This window comes from Camarhynchus parvulus, chromosome 5 (assembly GCF_901933205.1).
Source record: "Camarhynchus parvulus chromosome 5, STF_HiC, whole genome shotgun sequence".
Taxonomy (NCBI): Eukaryota; Metazoa; Chordata; class Aves; order Passeriformes; family Thraupidae; genus Camarhynchus; species Camarhynchus parvulus.
The window spans coordinates 15,250,890-15,271,210 of record NC_044575.1 but is presented as its reverse complement, the minus strand read 5'-3'; the positions used below and the strand labels follow the sequence as shown (position 1 = coordinate 15,271,210).

The 20,321-nt window shown below is 42.5% G+C and overlaps 1 protein-coding gene across 9 annotated transcripts in view; it reads left to right on the top strand.

Annotated features, from left to right (window-relative positions):
* TNNT3 (troponin T3, fast skeletal type) overlaps positions 1–18,573 on the top strand; it is a 30,061-nt gene extending 11,488 nt beyond the window's left edge. For 2 of the 9 annotated variants that reach the window (XM_030949546.1, XM_030949542.1), the window contains 12 exons: positions 960–974; positions 3,538–3,549; positions 5,101–5,121; positions 9,202–9,220; positions 10,015–10,060; positions 10,858–10,974; positions 11,291–11,368; positions 11,619–11,732; positions 11,892–12,001; positions 12,795–12,885; positions 15,706–15,746; positions 18,177–18,573. In XM_030949546.1, coding sequence (XP_030805406.1) covers positions 960–974; positions 3,538–3,549; positions 5,101–5,121; positions 9,202–9,220; positions 10,015–10,060; positions 10,858–10,974; positions 11,291–11,368; positions 11,619–11,732; positions 11,892–12,001; positions 12,795–12,885; positions 15,706–15,746; positions 18,177–18,225 — 713 coding nt within the window. In that variant the 3' untranslated portion in view covers positions 18,226–18,573. Of the gene's footprint in view, positions 1–959; positions 975–3,537; positions 3,550–4,726; positions 4,739–5,100; positions 5,122–9,201; positions 9,221–10,014; positions 10,061–10,857; positions 10,975–11,290; positions 11,369–11,618; positions 11,733–11,891; positions 12,002–12,794; positions 12,886–15,705; positions 15,747–18,176 lie in introns of all 9 variants that reach the window. The other 7 variants (XM_030949549.1, XM_030949548.1, XM_030949543.1 and 4 more) reach the window with 6 other exon arrangements.
* The last annotated feature ends 1,748 nt before the right edge of the window (positions 18,574–20,321 follow it).

Here is a 20,321-nt window from a genome sequence, read left to right as displayed (position 1 = left end):
CCACTGCACAGAGACAGAGCTCCCTTTTGCAGCAGTTTGGAGATGTGGGGACACTTGCACCCAAAGTCATGAACATTTAAACGAGTGACACGGTGTCATACCTAGATTTTACTATTAGGGTAAAGATTGGCCTAAGTGGCATCATTTTGGTTGGAGCATATTTGAGAAAAGATGTAGTGTGTGCTTTTTCCAGAACTATTGGGGTGTTTCTGGGTTAATGTGCATTATGCAAAAACAGGGGTGGCAGGCTTGTATTTTTACTTGATTTTGTAACCGGAATTAAGGTCCAGATCTGGTAAGACAATCTCTGTGACTGGCAAAATAGAAGGTCATGCTTCTTAAAGCATCAGCCTGGCAGCCCAAACCCATTTACCTTTCAATTGCCCTTCTGCCTGCCCCTCTCTGCTTGCCCAGCCAGGCTTCCATGGGATGTTTCATCCTGCAGGTTGGAGAGCAGTAATGTGCTCGTACTCACCCTCCCACACTGGTGTGCAGCCCTGTGCACCAGTGGTGAAATCCTGGGCACCAAGAAAATCAATGCCAGCTCCTCAGAGCCCATTGATTTCCACAGTGGCTGGGATTTCTATGCACATGAATAAGAGCAGGTTGCCTATATCCTTTTTGCACATTCAAACTTATGGGTAATGGACTTAATTTAAATGCAAGTCATGTTTTTGTCAGCCAAAGGCTACAGTGGCATTTGATTTATAACATTATGAATATATATGTTAGGCATCTGCATTTTTGTATTCAAACAACCCTTCCTCTCCACAATTCTAATTGACATTCACATGTGCCCTCTATTTCTCACTTAATCTTATTAATGGTTTTTATCCCTTTAACCCTGCCTCCACCACCTTGGCAAAGGAAAGTGTAAGGGTTTTTAATTATCCACTGTTTCTTGCTCTAATTCTCTCATCTTTCTTTGCATCTCCTTCCCTGCTACTTCCCTTTTAAAGAAGTCCATGAACCAGGTATGTGACTTCTGAATTCCTCTGCGTCAATCTGAAGGGTTATTGTGTGCTAGAAATTCAATTCCACTTGGCAGTTTCACAACTGGGTCATGTGATGAATTGGGACAAAATGGAGACTTTTTAAACAACACAAAAAAAAAAGAAAAGGAGGAACATTTTGTTGACAGCTTTTGAAAATTATGGGTTTTATTTAGTTAAAACATTTTGTTCCAACTTTTTTCCCCCTCTCTCCTTTATGGAAGATTTCCAAATTTTGAAATGAAAATTCTATTTTAGATGCTTCTGAAGTATTGCCTTTATGGATAATGTGGGGTATATATAGTGTAATGCAAGAACAAATCTGGAATAAGAAGTTGCCACAAGGCAAAAAGTGGAAAAGTTTTGTTCCAGAGATGTTAATATCTCTGCAGCCTTTATGGCTGTGAAATGTTTCTATTTTTTTTTAAACTAAAATCTCAGCTATGTGTGTTCTGAAATATTGAAATTTAATTTGAACTCTGATTCATGTTGGAAAATTTTAACAGTAACTCTAGTATTATACTCAGGAATTCAAAGGTGGAAGTAAACATAAAAATCAAATATTAACGATAAAATGTAACTTGCAGCTTCCTCACACCTTTGACCAGTCATAATTTCTTCATCACTCTGTGATGCATAATAATGAGGATAAAGCTAACTGCTGCATGAAAAATGTAGTAACATTTTTTGTAGACAAACATCTCAATGTGTGAGCTGTAATAACAGGCGCTTACTGGACCCGGAGCATCCTCACAGTGCGTATGGGAATGTTATAATGGTCATTACCTGGGAAAACAGAAACCGAACTTGCAGTGTCCTCTAAACTGTCTGTGGAAATTATTCTGTGCCATTTGGAGTAGTTTTATTAAAGTAGTCACATCTCAGCAGCCTCCCAGCCCAGCTATTTCCCTCTGCTGTCCACAGAGGGAGACCAGCCTCTAAGTTCAGAGCAGATTGGTGCTTTTGTCAAGGCTGGAGTGAGGTGAAAGCTGATTGATTTTTACATGACTTAATACTTCAACATTCATCTCTTCACTGCTTCTCATGTCTCTCCTGTTCTCATAGCTTCTTGTTTCACATCTTCCTCTTCTCTTTTTAATCATATTCATTTTTGTATCTTAATCTGCACCTAAGGTTTTTCTGACTGTGATTTGCACGAGCTAAAGGTCATTGTTTCCATCAGAGCTGCTCTGCCTGCCTCTGTACCTCTCTTCCACATTTATTGAACTGCTACTCACTACTTGAGAGCTGGTTCTCCAGCATTGACAGATGTGTGTGAGCTTGAAATTTGTGCAAAACACAAGATATTAACATAATATGATAAAAAATAAAGCCATAACTACAGCCTTCCTATGCTTTCTTTTCCATCTGTAACATAAAGCACAATAAAACCAAAAGACAATGTAAATATAACAAGCTTAACAAAAAACTTTTATGCCAGAAGGAGACTGTCCCAGCTTTTCATGTAACTGCATGATTATTAGTTTCTCTGTTATTAATGCTGTCTTTGCCTACCACATCTTCTATGTCACAGCTTTGGCCTGCACAAGTCACGGTTGTTGCTGTTGTGGAATTCTTGCTCTAATTCTTTCATTTTTCCTTCTTGAATCCTTCCACCTAACCAAGCTCATGTTTGTGACATCTAAATTCCTATGTATTAATCTGAAGCATTTCTGTACATAGGAATTTGAAGGTGTTGAAGAATACCAGAATCATGAAGAATCAATCCATTCTTGAAATTCTCTAAAACTTATTTTCCCTATAGGAAAGTATAAATATTGTTTGTATATTGAAGGATCACCATCTAAGAAGATTAGAACAAGCTTTTTTAGTGTCCCTGAAAAACTTTCAGGGCTGTGATTACCCCATAGCCCCTGAGCTATGGGGGTACCTGAGCTGCAGAAACCCAAGCTGCTTACACTTGCAGAGAGTGGATTGCAGCAGGATTCTGGCACACAAACTCCAGCAGTTCTAGTCCTTTGCAGCAAAGACAAGCTCTGTGCAGACACAAACATTGCCAGTTCTGCAGAGCTAAGCCTGGAATCTGCTAGCAGAGATTCTTAGATGGTGGAGCTTCAGATGCAGGCATAGGGACACATCCAAAGCAGAATCTCCTTCAGTAATTCTCACATCCTCATGCCAGCTCTGATAGCTAAAAAGGCAGCTGAAACCTAGGTAACACTAAATGCTTGTAAATCTCTCTTCTTGGGTATGTTTTCTTTCAAATTTAAGGATCACCAGTGTTACTACACTTGCCCATGGTTTATAAATTCGCATGGTTTCAATTGTCACAAATCATCAACATTCAAATTCCCTTTATCTTTTATTTCTATGGCATCTCCTTCCTATCTACTTCATACCCCACTGTAATTACACTACTTTTCCACTCTTATTAACAGTCTATCCCTATAACTTGGTCTGCAAATTATACTTCTCCAACCCAGTCTTACCAAAGTTTGAGGTGGTCCCTTCCTGCATAACTTATTTCTAATTATTTTATCTTCCTTTCCTGTGTTTTTCCCCTGACACATCCTACTAAATGAAGCCCCCCCTCCAGGTATGTGATTTAACTTCTAAACTCCCTGGTGTCTGTCTGCTGGGATGGTGTGTGTGAGAACTGAATACAAGGTGACAGGGGATAACAACTGATCAGTTAAGGATGGATTATAACTTGCATGCCTTTGGGGTAGCTCTATTTTAGTTTAATATTTTTTCTCAGTAAAGTGTAATCAGCAGTAAGGAGGAGGAAACTTACTCATTGCATAAAAATTTCACTAGAAACTGGGGGAACACACATATGCTATTGTGACAGGGTAGCTCAGCAAAAAGCCTCCTTGTGGAATGCATTAAATTCTGCCTTGTGATATGAGAATGAATATTTCTTCCTATAGAGGAAGAAATTTTTATTTAAAATCTCAGGGCAGAATTTGACCCATTGACTGTACATTGGGAATATAAACACTGAGAGTTTGTGATTTTTTAATGCCTGTTTTGCAAAATATTTGGTGGGGGTTGTGTGTGTGGCTGAAAAGCAAAACCTGCTCTGCAAATTCACATTGCTGATCTATTCCTGCTTTGCCAAAACCCAGAAGAATGACGCGTAGACCTGCACAGACTTCTAATGAACATTTTCTTCCTATGAAGTAATCCATTTGTAATTTTATATTGCAAATGGATTTGAAGAGCAGCAGTACATTTATATAGACATCAATGTTGTCTTCAAGGAAGAAAATGGCCTGAGCCATAGATCTAGAAGGGAACTGAGCTTCTTTGGAAGTTAGCTGAACGTTGATGATGAGTTACAGCAGGTTTCTGAACCACACTGCGTTTATTTCAAATGGTTGAAATCCTGCTGTAGTAAAGGATGGGTCCAATAGTGCTTTGAAAGTGCTGGCTATGTTCATGTGCATATTTCCAATCAAGGTAAACCTCGGTACACTGTGCTGTCAGGTTGTACTTTATGCCATATGATGATAAGTGTTTTTTAAGCACTGCACTATTATCATAAATCTGCCTCTTTTACCTTTCCTATTCTGTGACTTCTTTTTATGTGTTATTTCAAATGTAAATATTTTACCTGTTTACTTCTTAACTTCATTCTTGGCTCCCCTTCTCCTCTCTGCCCCTTCTCCCTGTTGGCTTAGAAGCTCTTTTGGTGTGTGAAATAACAGGTTTCTTGTTCTCATTCTCTTGTTGTCTATTGCAACTTGTTCCATGACACTTCACACCTGAAGTTCATGAGCCAGGTATGTGACACGACTTCTGGTTTACTCCACCTAGGTGCAACACCAAAGTGTGTATGTGTGTGAGAGAGGGAGAGGACAGGAGTCCTGGGCTGGTAGAAGAGAAGAAAACAAGAGAAACAAACATTAACCACAATTATCATTTGCAGCTGTCTCCTCCTTTAACCTCCATGCTTACTGCTGCTTTAACATTACAGCATTTTCAAGTCCTGACATTCTCTTCAGTTTTCTGCCTGGTTTAGCTCACTAATTCCTTTATTTTTTCCCCTGCTCTCTTTTTCAGGAATCTAAGAGCTTTAAATAACTGTTCTGTTTTCTTTTTTCTATTTCCTGTCTTTCCATCACTGCTTGCACCACAACAACAGCAGAGGAAGCTCATGAGGAAGGTATGTGTTGTGCCTACAGACTCTCATCCTTTTTCTCTTTCAGTGCTGGGGAAACAGTGTCAAAAACACTGACATTGTTCAAGAGAAAAGAGGGTATGGGAAGGAAATGTTCTCTCTAGATGGATTTCAATGAACATGGAGAAAGGATTAGCCAAGTCAAATCACCAAAAAAGGTGTTTTTCCTTTTTTTCTCTGTCTCCAGAGAGTCCAAGGTTCCCAGGATAACAGGGAGGGAATGGGGACAGTGCTCTTAGAACAGTGCTGGTTGTGAATTGACTGCTGTGCTTCTTCTCTTTTTCTTTTGCCCTCCAACCTACAGCCAATGAAGAAGGCGAATGCAATGATGGTAGCTCAGTGTTGTCTTAGGACAACAAAGTCATATTTCTAACATCTCACTCTCTTTTATGTGTCTGTTTTTGTTCCTCACTTTATTTTAAATTCAGGAACTGGGCCAAAACATCTCTGCTGCAAAGAATCGCTCACTGTGCATATCCAATCACCCTTGGGGAGTCATTAGTGTGTTGAGAAGCCTCTACATCCTTATTAGGATAGTAGATGGTGAAAATCAAGCTCCAGAAGCTTGCTCTGGACTTGTCTTTTAGCCAGAATCTGTTGCGTCCTAGCTTTTATCAGCAAAATGTCTCTATCTCCAAAAAATCAGGAAAGAATCTCTTAAATCATAGTGACATATTTGAAAATGAAGCTGAGCCCTGCACAGACATGCATCCCTCACGCAGCCTTAGGTAGTCATGGGCTCCAGGCCTGAATCTACAGAAATGTAAACTTCTGCTCAAGCCATGCACTTACAATTGTGCTAAACATTAAACATCTATTCAGATGGGGGAGCTAAATATAGCCTGGTTGTAATGCTTGGGTGCTGGAGCACACAGGTAGGGACAAGACTCATGTGAAAGGACCAAACCTAAATATGTGCAGGGTCAGTGTTGCTCTTGTAGAAGATAACTTAGCCTCTTCCTGGCCAGTTTAAGCATATAGAAAGTTCTCATGGAGTTTTAGAGGCTGTTGAAGTAACGGGGTTCTTCCTGACTGCCCCAGCCTCTAGAACACCCAGGCAGCTGCTTCAAAATACAAAGCCCAAGGTCACTTGAAACCACCCAGCATTTTCTGTGTTTTCTTGTTTTGTTTGATTTTGCTTTTGTAGATTTTTTTTTTGTTGTGGTTGTTCTTTTGTTTTAATTTTCTTGCTCACTTTTCAGGCTTCTTTTTTAATTTAGGGAAGTACCCTGAGGACCTTCCTGAGCCTCTCTCTTTCTTTTTCTCATTCTTTTCTTTTATTTTTAATGGCATATTGATTTCCTTTTTTTCCCGAGGACACAGTGTGAGTTAGATATGTTGCTTCTGACAAGGGGGATTAAGGGAGGGTGTTTAGGGATTTCTGAGCGAAATAAAGGCAGTTCAGATGGATTCCCAGAGAAGGAGAGAACTGTGTGAATATCTAAAGACTGGGCAGGAGCAAGCAGGGTGGTGCTATTTTGGGGGTGCATCCTCTCCCTGCACAAAGCCTTTTGGAAACCAGAAACTCAAAGGCTCTAATCACCAGGGCAGTGAACTTGGATTTGCAGTGTCTCTTGCCTTCTTTTGGCAGGGTTCTACGTGGGGATTTTGTCTCAGCCCCATGGCTCACAGTCAGAATGACCAGAATGTCAGTCAAAATCCACCACAGGAACAGGAATTTGCTATGACAATTCCTGCTTGTCAAAAAATTTTGGCCCAGTTCCTTGACTCAGTGTCTTGAAAGAAAAGGGGCATTTCAAAATAAATGCCATCCCTGGACTGCTTTTGGTTCATACAGTATGGACAAAGGCTGGGCCATGCATTGTAGAGGATAGATTTTTTTACTGTTTAATTTTTAATAAAATACCCCTTTTTCTGGTTTTCTGGAGGTACCTTTAAGAATTCTAACTACAATTTCTTATTTCAAGAACTAACCTTATTTTTTCATTTTTACAATTGTTTGTTGGAGTGCTGATTTGGTGGGAGCTGAAACCAAATTGACACAGTTTTTGACAAACAGGTGTCGATCCTGGCAACCAAGATCAACAAACAAAACCAGTTATTTCCTGTCTACTCTTCCCCCTTTGAAGTGTTACTAACTGGCAGCTTTAAGCCAAACAGGAATGTCTATGAAAATTATCTGGGTATGTCATGAAGGAAGGCAATCCTGTGTAAATAACATACCCGATAGACTGGTTAATTATAATTACATTTCCTCTCTCCAGGTAAAAGGCAATTTAGCTAACATGTTAAAAAGCTCACTGGCTATTTGAAAAGCAAAACAAATTAAAAAAATAAGTGGAGGAATATACAAGCACGCTGTTGGCTAATGGTACTTTTCTTCAGGAGTGATTTGGGACTTCCTTTATAGTGAAGCAGTCTAAAGCACATTTGTAATTACATGCTGTTTATTTTCTTAGCATTGTTCTGGCATCTGGAGGCCTCAAATGAAATATGTTTTGGCAGGCAGTGTTCTTGCAGTAAATGAGAAAAGTCTACCCCCTAAAATGGCATTAATGAAATTTTTATGGGAAAGAGTGCAAAAAAGGAAATGTTGGTTTCTGATTTCTTTTACACATCTCTCACATCTTTTTTCTTGATTATCTCAATAACCCATTTCCAACAACTCTCTCAATTTTTTGTTATCCAACACCCTTAGATCTGATTGCCTCAATAAATTTTTTGCAGTGTAAGTTTTTTGCTATTTTCCCCTCAAATATTTCATTTTCTTTTTCCTATTTTTTTTTCTATTTGCTATTCCAAATTTCTACCATCAGTCCCCAAACTGCTGGGTAAAAATAAGCATTTAGAAAATGTAATATCTTTCTGAATTATGATATCGATAACAGGGTTCATGCACCTGCTACTGAAGTGGTTATTCTTACTTTTACTTTACAATTTATTTTTTTACCAGATTCAGTAGGCTGTGTGCTTTTTTACCTCAGTTCCTCCCACTGAGCCAACACAGGGAGAGTCTTGTACCACAGAATCCATCAGCATCCCTGAAAGTTCAAATGTAGTGTGTGGTTATGAAAGTCAACCTGGGTCTCTCTGAGAGAATGGGCCAGAATAAACACATAGGTTTAATTTATTTCTGTTTGTGAGAGTAACAGCACTGAACTTGCTGGCATTGTGCTGGAGTTAACAACTGAAGTTTAAAAAGAATAGCTGGGAGGGGAGTTGACCACAAGCACAAATGTTAAGGGATTAACTCATAAGACCAGCACATGTCTGAGAGCCAGGGAAAGGTCACTTGTTGCAAGGCAACAATTCTCACTGCCAGAGGGCCAGGCTGGCAGTCTCTGTGATGGTTTGGCCTGCCTGTCAGGGCATTATGCCTCTCCTGGAGATGGAGAGATCTTTCCCATTAATGCCCATGGGAATTTTGCATGTACCTCAGCAGGAGAGGATGCTTGCTAAGAGAGGATGGCCTTTCCAAGCTGGGTTTGAGGAGCACCACACAGTGCAGAAGAATTAGCACCTTCTCCTTGGCACTGAGGTGTCTCAGGGACATGTGCCCTAAGATGTCTTGGAAGCCAATGAACCTGGAGTAAATGTGTGTCATAAAGGTTTTCCCTTCCTGGCCTCCGTGTGAGGCATTTTAACAAAACCAGTGAAGCCTTGTTATCACTGAGATATGATATTGTGAATTTGAGTAACTTTAACAAAAAAAAATGCTGATTGAAAAAGGCATCATTTTCTTCTACCCTCCAGCCCAGCTGGCCTCCTTAGAGCTTTGGTCAGGATGTTTGAGAAAAATAATTTTGCATATACATAAAACCACTGCTTTCCAGATGCTACGTTTGGGACTTTTATACAGTCTCTTGATTCTTTTCTGCCAAATTCTGTTTCAAGGGTAAAAACAGATTCACTCCTAGCAAAAGGGGTGTGTGAGTGTGTGTATTTGTTTTGGAAGTGCTTGAGATTTAACCAGTTTCTCTGTATGTTTCCCCTAAGATTAAATTTCCCTTCCCTCCTTTTACTTTAGCAGCTGGCATGATCTCTGTTGTTTTAACTTTCTTCCTCTTTTTCCCGTCCTGTTTTGCTACATCCTTCCAAATACAGAGGAGAAGCCCAGAATAAAGTAAGTATGGTTTTGAAACCCTGGGATAATTTTCCTGATTTAGCAGAAGCCCTTAGATTCTCTATTAGGCAAATGGCCACCAGAAGCCTTTATCCAACTCTGCCTCACAGAACATCCATCTGTTTGTTCCTGCATGCCTTTCCAGGATGTCTGCTTCCTTCAGAGAATGCCTTAGCAGCAGTTACTGGCCTGGGCCTTATGACCTGTTCCTGGTAGAGTCAGAGAATTCATGGACTGCCTGAGATGCAGAGGGCTCACAATACCCCAAAATACAGGCAACTCTACAGTAAATCCTCCATGAGAGGCCATGGCTGGGAAACTGCACGCTTCATCCAGGATCTCTGACAATGGGAAGGGTGGCAAATGTTGGGCTGGGCTGAGTTGAGCTTTACTAAGGTTTCCTATGGACCTTCTGGCTCTGGGCCCCAGCAGCTTCCTTTCCCACTTTGCCAGCTGCCCAGGATGGAGTATACAGCCCTGCACAGGCAGACTCACAGACAAACATCTTCCCATGGGGTACAGAATGACCACAGGCTTTGGGAATAAAGAGAGGCTTCAGGGATAACTCCCTGCTCTGTATGACCTTCCAGGAAGGACAGTGGTCCTTAGGACTTTTCTGGAGTAGTTTTCCACTGATGTACTCTTTCACCCCTCCCTATCTCCACCAACATTCCTCCTTGTCAGTGTGGTTCCTGAGGGCAGGGCAGGAGAGGCTATTTAAAAAGCTGCATATCCTTTAAGATGAAAATCCTTTATTTTTCTTATCTTTTTGTTTTGTTTTTGACTCTCTGCAGACTAACTGCTCCTAAAATACCAGAGGGTGAGAAAGTAGATTTTGATGTAAGTATTCCTGAGAGTGGCTGTGTTTGTTCTTTGTACCTGGTAATAGACAGGAGTGTAAACCCACATAACTCCTGTACTGGATATTACTGAGGGTAAAGGCAAAGACAAAAGTATGGTTGATTTGCAATTTGATTTCAGCAAAAGGCTACTCTCTGCTCCCTGAAATTGTCTGAATGCATTCACCAATAATGTGACTAAGCTAAAGTCTTACGTATATTTTTGTTGTTATCTCCTTGCATCTTTGAAGTCATTATAAGGAGGAGAAAGTAAGTGTTTTAGGGTTCTCAGATCCTCCGTCCCACTGTTGCAAATGGCTTGAAAGTTGCAGGCCCTCATCTGTTGCTGAGAAACACTAGATAAAATTACAATAATAAGTAGAGATCCAAACACTTTCCTAGAAAGTTGCTAGAAAAATGAAGAAATTCTGGTATCAAAAACCTCCAGAGAAATATTTGCTTTGCCCAAAATGCAGGAATATTTTCTAGGTAAGATTTGTATTACAAAGTCAAGAGGAGGCAGCTGAGTATGTTCAAAGATAGGTGTGTAAGCAAAGCCAAGGATAAAATATGGTGGAGGGAAATGGGAGGTTTGGATTCTTTACACTTCTGGGCTCCTGACTGTTGCATGAATGAGTGCCTGATTGCACCTAGAGGCATTTAAGTTAATCCATAGATTTCCATGGAAATCTACAGACAATTTTTACTCTTGTTTCTCTGTATATTGCAGGGTGCTGGGAATGTCCAGGACATAACACTAGAGCAATATGGACTTAATGAGTTTTCCTGCCTTTTTAGGACATCCAAAAGAAAAGGCAGAACAAAGACCTGATTGAACTGCAAGCCTTGATTGACAGCCACTTTGAAGCCAGAAGAAAGGAAGAGGAAGAGCTGGTTGCCCTCAAGGAGAGAATTGTGAGTCCTTGTACTGCATTTCCCTGTACTAGATTGAGAGATCATCTGTAGATGAGAAGCTGAAACTGCTTTGACAGAAAGCTGCGCTGTCATGTAGAGTGACTGCTCAAGTCATCATCAAATGTCTTCTCCCCCCATCTGTCCCCTCTCTTAGCCCCTTGTTTTATATCTGAGAATTGTACTAGAGACCCTTCTGCATGCTCTAGAAAGAGAGAAGGTGGCTCACACTCAATGAAGCAAAGCTCTTGGTAGTGGGGTGCAGCAGTGGGGTAAAGCCAAGGTGGTGACGCACTGCCTCTGCCACTGCTCCCTGCAGGAGAAGCGCAGAGCTGAGAGAGCAGAGCAGCAGAGAATCCGGGCTGAGAAGGAGAAGGAGCGTCAGGCAAGGCTTGCGGTAAGTGTCCCTGCTTCCCTCTCCTTGTCCCTGCATCCAAGTGGGGAGATCCCCAGAGATAAAAAACTACAGGTTCTGCCTGTCTTAGTCCAGAGGTGAAATTACCACTCTCTAAAGCAAGGGCAGAAAACAGGAGTTGCTAATTCTCATCAATGTATTCCTCTGATCCCATTCCCTGCACTGACACTGGCTGCTGGGGAAGCTGGGAGTCTGCCCTGGATTAACTTGTTTTGTGTGTTGCACTCCACAGGAGGAAAAGGCACGCAGAGAGGAGGAAGATGCCAAGAGAAAAGCTGAGGATGACCTGAAGAAGAAGAAGGCTCTGTCCTCCATGGGTGCAACATACAGCAGCTATCTGGCTAAGGTAAAAATCATGGATTGATGAAAGAAATATGAAAACATTAAACGATTAAGTTGACTGGGAATAGTCTTCATTAGATGTTGAGAAAATGGCCCAATGTTGAAATTGTTTCATTCAGGCTTAATTTCTGAATCCTGACATTAATTGATGTTCTGAAAATAGGCTGACCAGAAGAGAGGGAAGAAGCAAACAGCTAGAGAGACGAAGAAGAAAGTCCTGGCTGAGAGGCGCAAGCCCCTGAACATTGACCACCTTAATGAAGACAAGCTGAGGTAACATGTTTATCTTAATTTATGGAATGATATTGATATTTGGTTTTACTGTCCTGAAGTCTTCTCTGGTGATACAATGACGTAGAGGAAGGGGCCTTCCTTGAAATGCATCACGGGACACACTTAAGTTGTGCCCTTGCTTAACCTGGAGAATAGAGGAGAAATGGGAATGTAGGGAAGTGTTGAAATGGTTTGGTAGCCCTCTAGCTCTGTTAGCCTCTCCTGCTAATTAGGATTAGTTGCTTATAGGACTAGCTCTGGGATTAGCTGAACAAGCCTACAGACTGGTATCTGTAGCATTCCCAGGGGTGAGTTGATGCTGCTAAGGTATGAACAGGATCTCCATGAAGGCTGGAGGTTTGGAAGCTAAGTGCTCTGGTGCAGAGCAGTCATCAGATGATAGTCTGGACTGCACATGATTGAAAGATGAAGGTAGCTCACCTCAGCCCTGACACAGATGAGATTGCACAGTGGCAACTGCTCTGCTTATCTGGGTGACCTTCAGAGTCCTCCTTCCTTCTTGTCTGATTCCACTGCAGTCTTATCTTTCATTAAGAGTTAGGAGGAAAATTAGAGGAATTATGTTAATGTGTGACGCATACAAGACTGCAAGTCTAAAAGATTTGAAGGTGAGAAAAATGTGACCTTGAAAATGAGTAACTTTAAGAGAACAGAGAGGGTTTGCAGGAAGATGTGTGAATGGCATTAAATAAAATTCATTATTAATGATGTGAAAACAATGGAACATATCTGATGTCATGTGTTTCTTCGGTCTTCCCCCATAAACACACAGGGACAAAGCTAAGGAGCTGTGGGACTGGCTATATCAGCTGGAGACTGAAAAGTATGACTTTACAGAGCAGATCAAGAGGAAAAAATATGAGGTGAGTTGAGAGGCTATTTTGCTAATGGCACTGGGTCCAAAATGTAAAAATCTCTCTGATTCATCTGGCAAAAGTCATGTTTTGATATCATTTGGGTCTCCAATGACCCTTTGCAATATTTATGCAGCAAAATGCTTGGAACTACATTCCACTAACATACATACTTGAACGGGATTTCACATTTCAGGCTAAAATTGAATAGATCACTTCTAAGGTTTTCAGTGCCCCAAGGCAATCCCAATGGAAAATAGACACCCTTCCCTCTCCTGAAATATTGTTCATTCTTGTTTATCTATAGGTAACTGTGGCCTGAAAATTCAGTAACTCTCAGCTCACACACCTCCATTGCAAAGTAATATTTTTAGATCCATCTTTGGTTTCAAACTTGAACGTTGTAAGTTTTATTCCAACCCAGACAGATTACCTGTGGCCTGAGCTCTCTGGAGTCACTGAAAACTGTCTCCAGACAGAAGCATCTGACTGAAGTGTCATATGGTAACAGAAAATCGACATGTTTCCTTCACATGGTCACTGGATAGGGTGGCACTCACCCGCATTAGGTTTCAGTGGCTGAGAAATCCTACTGGATCTCTCTCTGTCTCGCTCTCCTTTTAACTCCCAATCACACAGACACATGCTGACAGGCAGTGAGCAACACCAATGTAACTATCTCAATCTCTCTTAGATTTTAACAATGCGTTGCAGGCTGCAGGAGCTTTCCAAGTTGTAAGTACAATGAACTTGCCTGTGTCACAGCAGCAGCAAAGGCTACCAAATGCATGAGCCTGCCGCATGGTCAGAGCCAGGCGCCAGACGGGAGCTGGCACTTGGCTCCAAGTGCAGAGAGAAAAGAGAAAATTGGGTCTTGTGTCTCTCCATTCACTTCCTTTTTCTCTCCCTTTCCATTCTTTGAAAAGATGTAAAGTGGTAATTTAGGAAAAGAGTCAAGAGTCCAACAGGGATTTGTTAAAGAACTGAGCATGCACTCTACTGAGAGCACCTTAAAATAATTCCCTATCCAAAACCAGGTATTGCATGCATGGGAGTATCACCGTGATGCATCTAGGGTACAAGCAGAAACAGGGATACACATGTAATAGCTTGGACTACAGAGTATAGAGAATTCTATGGGGTTTGGAAAGCTTCTCCACCTTGTGGCACATGGTTATCTAGATCCAGAACACAACAGAGGGCTAGCTTAATGACAACTAGCCAAAGGGGTGTGGAAAAACAGGAAATTAGGCAGTGCCAGGAGAGGGGTACATGCTATGGTAATGAGACCTCTGCATAAACAAAGAGGTGGGTGCCTGCTGATGAAAAGCAAGGAGACAAAGTACAAAGAATGAGCAAAGCAGAAGGAAAATGCCCAGCTAGACGTGGAAGAATAAAGGGAGGATAACAGGAAAAAAATGAGGAGAAAGGTAAGTGAAAATAGGAAAGAGAATGAAGGAGACACAAGCAAGGATGCAAGGGAGAGAAAAAGGAAGGAAGTGAGACACAGAGAAGTAGAGCCATTCTTTAGCTCTAGTGTCTGTTGCTCTTTGGTGCTTCATTGGAGAGTGAGTGTCATAGTCATGATCATAAGGTTATGACTGAAGGTAAGTATTAAGTGCTTGGGTCAAACTGAAGACAACTGGTTCTCCTCAACACTTGGGGCAGACACTTGGTTGGAAAATAGCAATTTAAACTGCTGTGACAAATACTAAAACTTCCACAAGTAAGTACAAAAGCAAGTGATCTGTTGATCTTTCCTTGCTTGTGTTGTCCTGTTCCCGGTAATATTTCAGTCTCTTATGTTTTTTCTGTTTGCCATGGAAAGATGCGAGCCAGGAATACCAGTTCTTGGGACAACCGGAATGTATGACTTTTGTTTTTCTTTTTTTTTGCACGCTGGGAATGTCAAGTGTGACTTTAAATATTCAAAATTTGGGTCATCAATTCTTGGACTGGCAGAGCCGGTGCAGAATTCTGAATTGTACCAAAAGCAAGGCATACCTTATGGCAAGAGCATTTCTTCAGCCCAGGAAAACTGAGTTGAACACTGACTTACAGTTGAGTTACAAATGAGAAGACGAAGGGGCAAAATTATCTATCACATCTTAGTGTTTTGTAGGCTTTTCCTGGGACATGAGTCCCAGGATTTCAGTAATGAGTCCAGGCCTACAGACCAAACTGAGTTACTAAGTCAGGCTATAACATGTTTATCCCGTGTAAGGTAGGTGTTTCCTCTCCTATGCATCAGGACATCTTCTCTTATTAAATGAGTGGCTGGGAAAGTAGTGAGTGCTGCAAGCTCCTCACCTCCTGCTCTGCCAGCCAGCAAAAGTATTCCAGCAGAATGTGACACCCATCTTCCATTCCTGATGTCCCCATGCAAAGACCACTCAAGATCTTTGGGTTTACACAAACACTTGATGTATAGGACTAAGGGAAGAGTGAGAAGGTGACATTGAAACATGAAGGTGATGGCGCCATCTGAGAGCTTTCCAGTTGGCCAAGGTGACATTCATTCCAGTTCACCTGCCTGCAGTTTGATATGTGAGTTCATAGGAGATTAATTTTAATATGTAGAAACACTTCTAGTAAGGGTTATAAAATTCTAGCTCTTCTGTCCCTTGACATGTGAAGGTGGTTTGCAGATTTATTGCCAAGAAGTAACATTTCTGTCCTTCAACCATGGGTGAGCTTTTATTTCCAAGGAAGTATTAATTCCTCCTACAGGCACCTGTTTGGAGCACTTCAGCAGGTAAAATGCTCCTCTCCTTGAGGGAACAAGGTTTCTTTGTCTCTAAAAACCCTGGTCATGTATGTTGTTTGCAGATTGTCACCCTCAGAAACCGGATCGATCAGGCCCAGAAGCAGTAAGTATTTATATCCCCTTCCTAGCTCCTGGCTGGGGATATCTTCTCAGTGTTCAAATGTGTCACTTCAGCCTCAACACTGACATTTTCTTGTTCCAATGAAATGGGGCTAGAGATGGAAGGGCCACTCCCATCCTGCCTCACATTAAGAAAATGAAGGGGCAACTGAAGTGAATGTAACACCTAACAAGAACAAATCATGTTTCTTCACACCATACCTTCAAAAATTTCCTCTGCTTATTGCTGGATTTTTCAAACACCTGACTGAGGTGCTTTGAATACTTGAGGGAATACAACCCTAGTTTATGAAGGATAAACAAGTGGTTGCTAAGATTACGAAGCATGGTGTGTAACAAGACTAACGTGATGGGATTACTGTTGTGAGTTCTTTCACTCATCTCCTCTCTCCCACTTTCCTTCACCACAAGACTATTTCATTACTTGTTTGAGTCTAATATCTTTATTCTAGGCATTTTTAATGGATTTATGAGATACCAGGGGCAGACACAGCTTGAGGGTTAGAACACGCAGAAAACTAACACTCACAGAGACGTAACTGCAGAGCAGAAAGGGAGGAGAGCTCTCCAGTGGTGGGTTTGCTCTTCTCTGTGCATCTGTATATTTTTACTAAAGTCATACCAGGAATGAAGCAGTGATCTTTGGTGATATCTTTGGATGACAGGAGTGACCAGTTACTGCCTTCCCACTTCCCCAAGATACCCTGGCTTATCAAATGAATGTTAACACTGTGGGTTTGGTTGTAATGCCAAACATAAGGCTTGACCTTCCTGTGGTATTTTCTGTACAGAGCTGTAGGCTGATAAACCTCAGCAGAATGTGCAGCTGCAGAAGGATGCCAGGGTTTGTCTGGGCGTTCCTGCTCTTGTGGGGTGCTATCACACCACCCACAACTGGCCACTGCCTGCTTGTTCCCTCAAAAGACATGGTACTCTCCGAGGACATCATCTGAAAAGGTTGCACTGGGATGCTCAGAGCTAATGAGATTTCTGTGTGCTTTAATTTCTATCCACACTAGACACTATCATTCCAAAGCAGTACCTGCCATTGTGTTATGCAAGGATCAAATGAATCTCTTGCTTCAGACTTTATTAAATCTCCTTAAGCACACTCTAAAGGTTAGGTGTAACATCAAACATCACAGGTGCTTGTGGACATTAAAGGACTCTGTCTTTGTTTGAGGAGCTATGAAGTTCCTACACTGGGTTTTGAACCTTCAGAAAGGCTGGCAAAAGGGACATGAAGCTTAATTTAAGATAAGCAGAAAGTGCATACTCTCTTTTATGTAAACCATCAATTTTTTCAAATATACCAAGCCTATCTTGGTCAAAGGTAAAGTATCCACTCTGTGTGTGTCTCTGTCACTGTACTACATCCTTCTGTAAATATGGCTGGTGCTCTTGAACCAATCCATGGGGCAGCACAACAAAAATCTCCCCAGGCGTGATGTCCCCATGTTTTTCTTCTCCCTGGAGGAACCAGTGGTTCTGAAGAAAGGCCCCACCACCTTGTGCTTGGTCCCCAGCCCCACGCTCTGCATGTGCTTTGGTTCAAGAAACAGCCTCATCCTTGTGTGTGTGAGCTGGAAGGGTTTGGGGGTGTGCTGAGCCCCACAAACCAAGGTGCTGCTCATGGGAACTAGTGCAGAATCTAACTCCACTAACTTCCTGCCTAGCCCCATTCTGAGTTCAGCCTTCTCAGGCAGAAGGTAAGTGGCTTGCATGTAGGATTGCCCTTCTGTGTGCAAGAACCCTTGGGGAGAGTTTGCCTCAGGTGCTTTGAGTGGGGATGTAGCTGGACTGCTCCCACACACCATGAACAAGACAGGGGTACTGATATGACAGCAGGCCTAAAAAGTTGTTTGGATTGTTTTGGAGGCTCTGTCTCTCACAATATAAATAGCCACTGACTTTGCTAGAGCAAAGCACTTCTTAGTTGTATTTAAATTAGTGTTCAGTTTTTGCCTCCACTACTGAATGGATCATCTGGGGAATTCCCTCAGAACTCTTTCATACTGAGCAAATTTCTCTAGATAGAGATTTGAATCCTAAAATCCAGAGCATAGCAGATTTGTATTCAGAAAATATTCAGAAAATATCGAGTCTGTGACTGCATAGACCTGTCGCTTAGTTGGGAGACCACCTAGATTTCTACCCTGACAATCCAGGAGTCTGGAAGGGTCCATCTCTTTCAGACATGCACATCCTACCTTTCACACTAAGAGCCCCAGGAGGAATATTTTTCCACAATATCAACAATATTTTTCTCAGGATGTGGTCAATGGCAGGTGTGCCCAGCATGTGAGAAGTGAAAGCAGATGAAACCTAACCTAAGAGTCAGAAATGCAGAGTGGCCACAGAGTCCCACTGCTTCCATCATGCTGACATGTTTTTCTTTCCTTTTGCATTGTAGCAGCAAGAAGGCAGGAGCCAAGGGCAAGGTTGGTGGGCGCTGGAAGTAAAGAACCAGGCAGGATGGCCTTTAATGGTGTGCTGAACCCCTGCTGGTCTCCTCTTTCCTCCTTCACTGAATACTTGTGTTCTCATGCCTTAATGATAATAACAAAAATCACATCAGCCTGGATTGGTTATTGCTGCTGCTTTTCTTCCTGGAGGGGTCTGGTGGCTTCCTCAGGCAAGGGGGAAGCAGGTTCCCTGTGGAACTGGGATGACTCCTTGCTGGCATCTTCAATTCCTGCTGAGCATGTCCCTTATCCTCCTGATACCAGCCCTATGCTGTCCTGTAGATTGCTATGTACAAATCTCTGGATTTTGTAAATAAAGCACAACCAGTACCTACTCCAATAACAGACCTCTGGAATGGTGTTTTGTATTTTATTTAACATCTTCCCATTTTCCAAGGATTTGGGAGTTGGTCCATACCCTTACTTAGTATCATTTGATCTGTCTCTGCAAGAGGGAATAGGCTCAGTGTCATCAGCAAAGACTCAGGATTGGGGGCCTGTTTTAAGCCATTGTACAGGCAGGTACCAAGAGCTGACTGTTCTCAGGGAGCTAATAATCTGGCTGCCAAATGTAGTTGAAATTGACTTCAAAGTTTGAGTGATGAAGTGAATCAAAGAATAGGGAATAAAGGAACAAATATGCAGAAGTGGTAGCTTTTAGCACATAGCTTTTATTAAATGCAATAACAAGTGCAATAGAGAATGATTCATTCAAATATTACATTAAAATATTTATTGAGGCTGTTAGCCTGCATACAATATTAAAGTCCAATACTGAAGTGTGAATTACTTGGTTAATTCCATGTAGATGTCAAAACACAAGTGGCTGTTACTAAATTTGAGGTGCAAGATGTAGGGCCTCTTGTCTTTGCCAACCCTTGAGCTGCCCTGGTGAAGGGAAGCCCATCAGAATCTCTCCCATGTTTCCAAATTTCTGTTTCTGGTGGCTGTGTGCCCACTCTGGCATTCTGTTGGCATGAGCTGAGGTGTCATGGACTCACGAGTGGTTTAGGAAAGATCATATAGTTCCAACTCCCTTGCCATGGGTAGGAACACCTCTCATTAGACCAGGTTCCTCTTAACCCCATCCAACCTGGACTTGAACAGTACCAGGGATGGAGCATTCACAGCTTCTCTGGGCAACCTGTTCCAGTGCCTCACCACCTTCCTGGTAAAGAATTTCATCCCAACATCTAATCTAAACCTGCCCTCTCTCAGTTTAAAACAGTTGCCCTTGTCCTGTCATGGGATAACTTGGTAAAAAGTCTGTCTTTCTTATAAAATCCCCTTACATACTGAAAGGTCACAATCAGCTTTCCATGCAGCCTTCCCCTTTCCTGGCTGCACAACCACAGCTCTCTGCCTGTCCTCACAAGAGAGGTGTCCCAGCCCTTCCAGCATCCCTGTGGCCTCCCCTGGACCTGACCCAGCAGGCCTGTGTGTGTTGTGCTGGAGTCTCACAAGCGTGGAGGACAGGAGGAGAGCCAGGACAGGAGCCCAGCAAAGGCAGGCAGCACTGCAGTGTCCCAGAGAGACAAGATTTTAATGTAATCACAGAATTGTTGGGGCTGGAAGGGACCTCTGGAGCTTGTTCAGTCTAACCCCGCTGCTAAGGCAGTGTCACCCAGAGCAGGTGGCACAGGAATGTGTCCAGGTGGGCTTCAGTATCTCCAGGCAGTGAGATCCTACATTCTCCCCTGGCCAGCCTGTTCCAGGGCTCTGCCATTCTCAGTGTGAAGATGTTCTTCCTCGTGTTGAGGTGGCACTTATGTTTCAGTTTACGGCCATTGCTCCTTGTGCTGTCGCTGGGGAGCGCTGAAAAATCTGGCACCGTGCTCCAGGCATCCGCCTTTGAGATATTTGTACGCGATAACGAGATCCCTTCCGAGTCCTCTCTTCTCCAGACTAAACAGCCCCAGCTCCCGCAGTCTCCCTTCTTAAAAGAGATGCCTCAGACCCTTCCTCATCGGCCGGGCTGGGCAGTGCCGGGCTGCGCAGGGCCGAGCTGGGCACCGGCCCCTCCACAGGGCCCCGCGACCCGCTCCCGGCTGCGGCCCTGCCGCGCTCCTCCGCGCCACCAGGGGGCGCTGCTG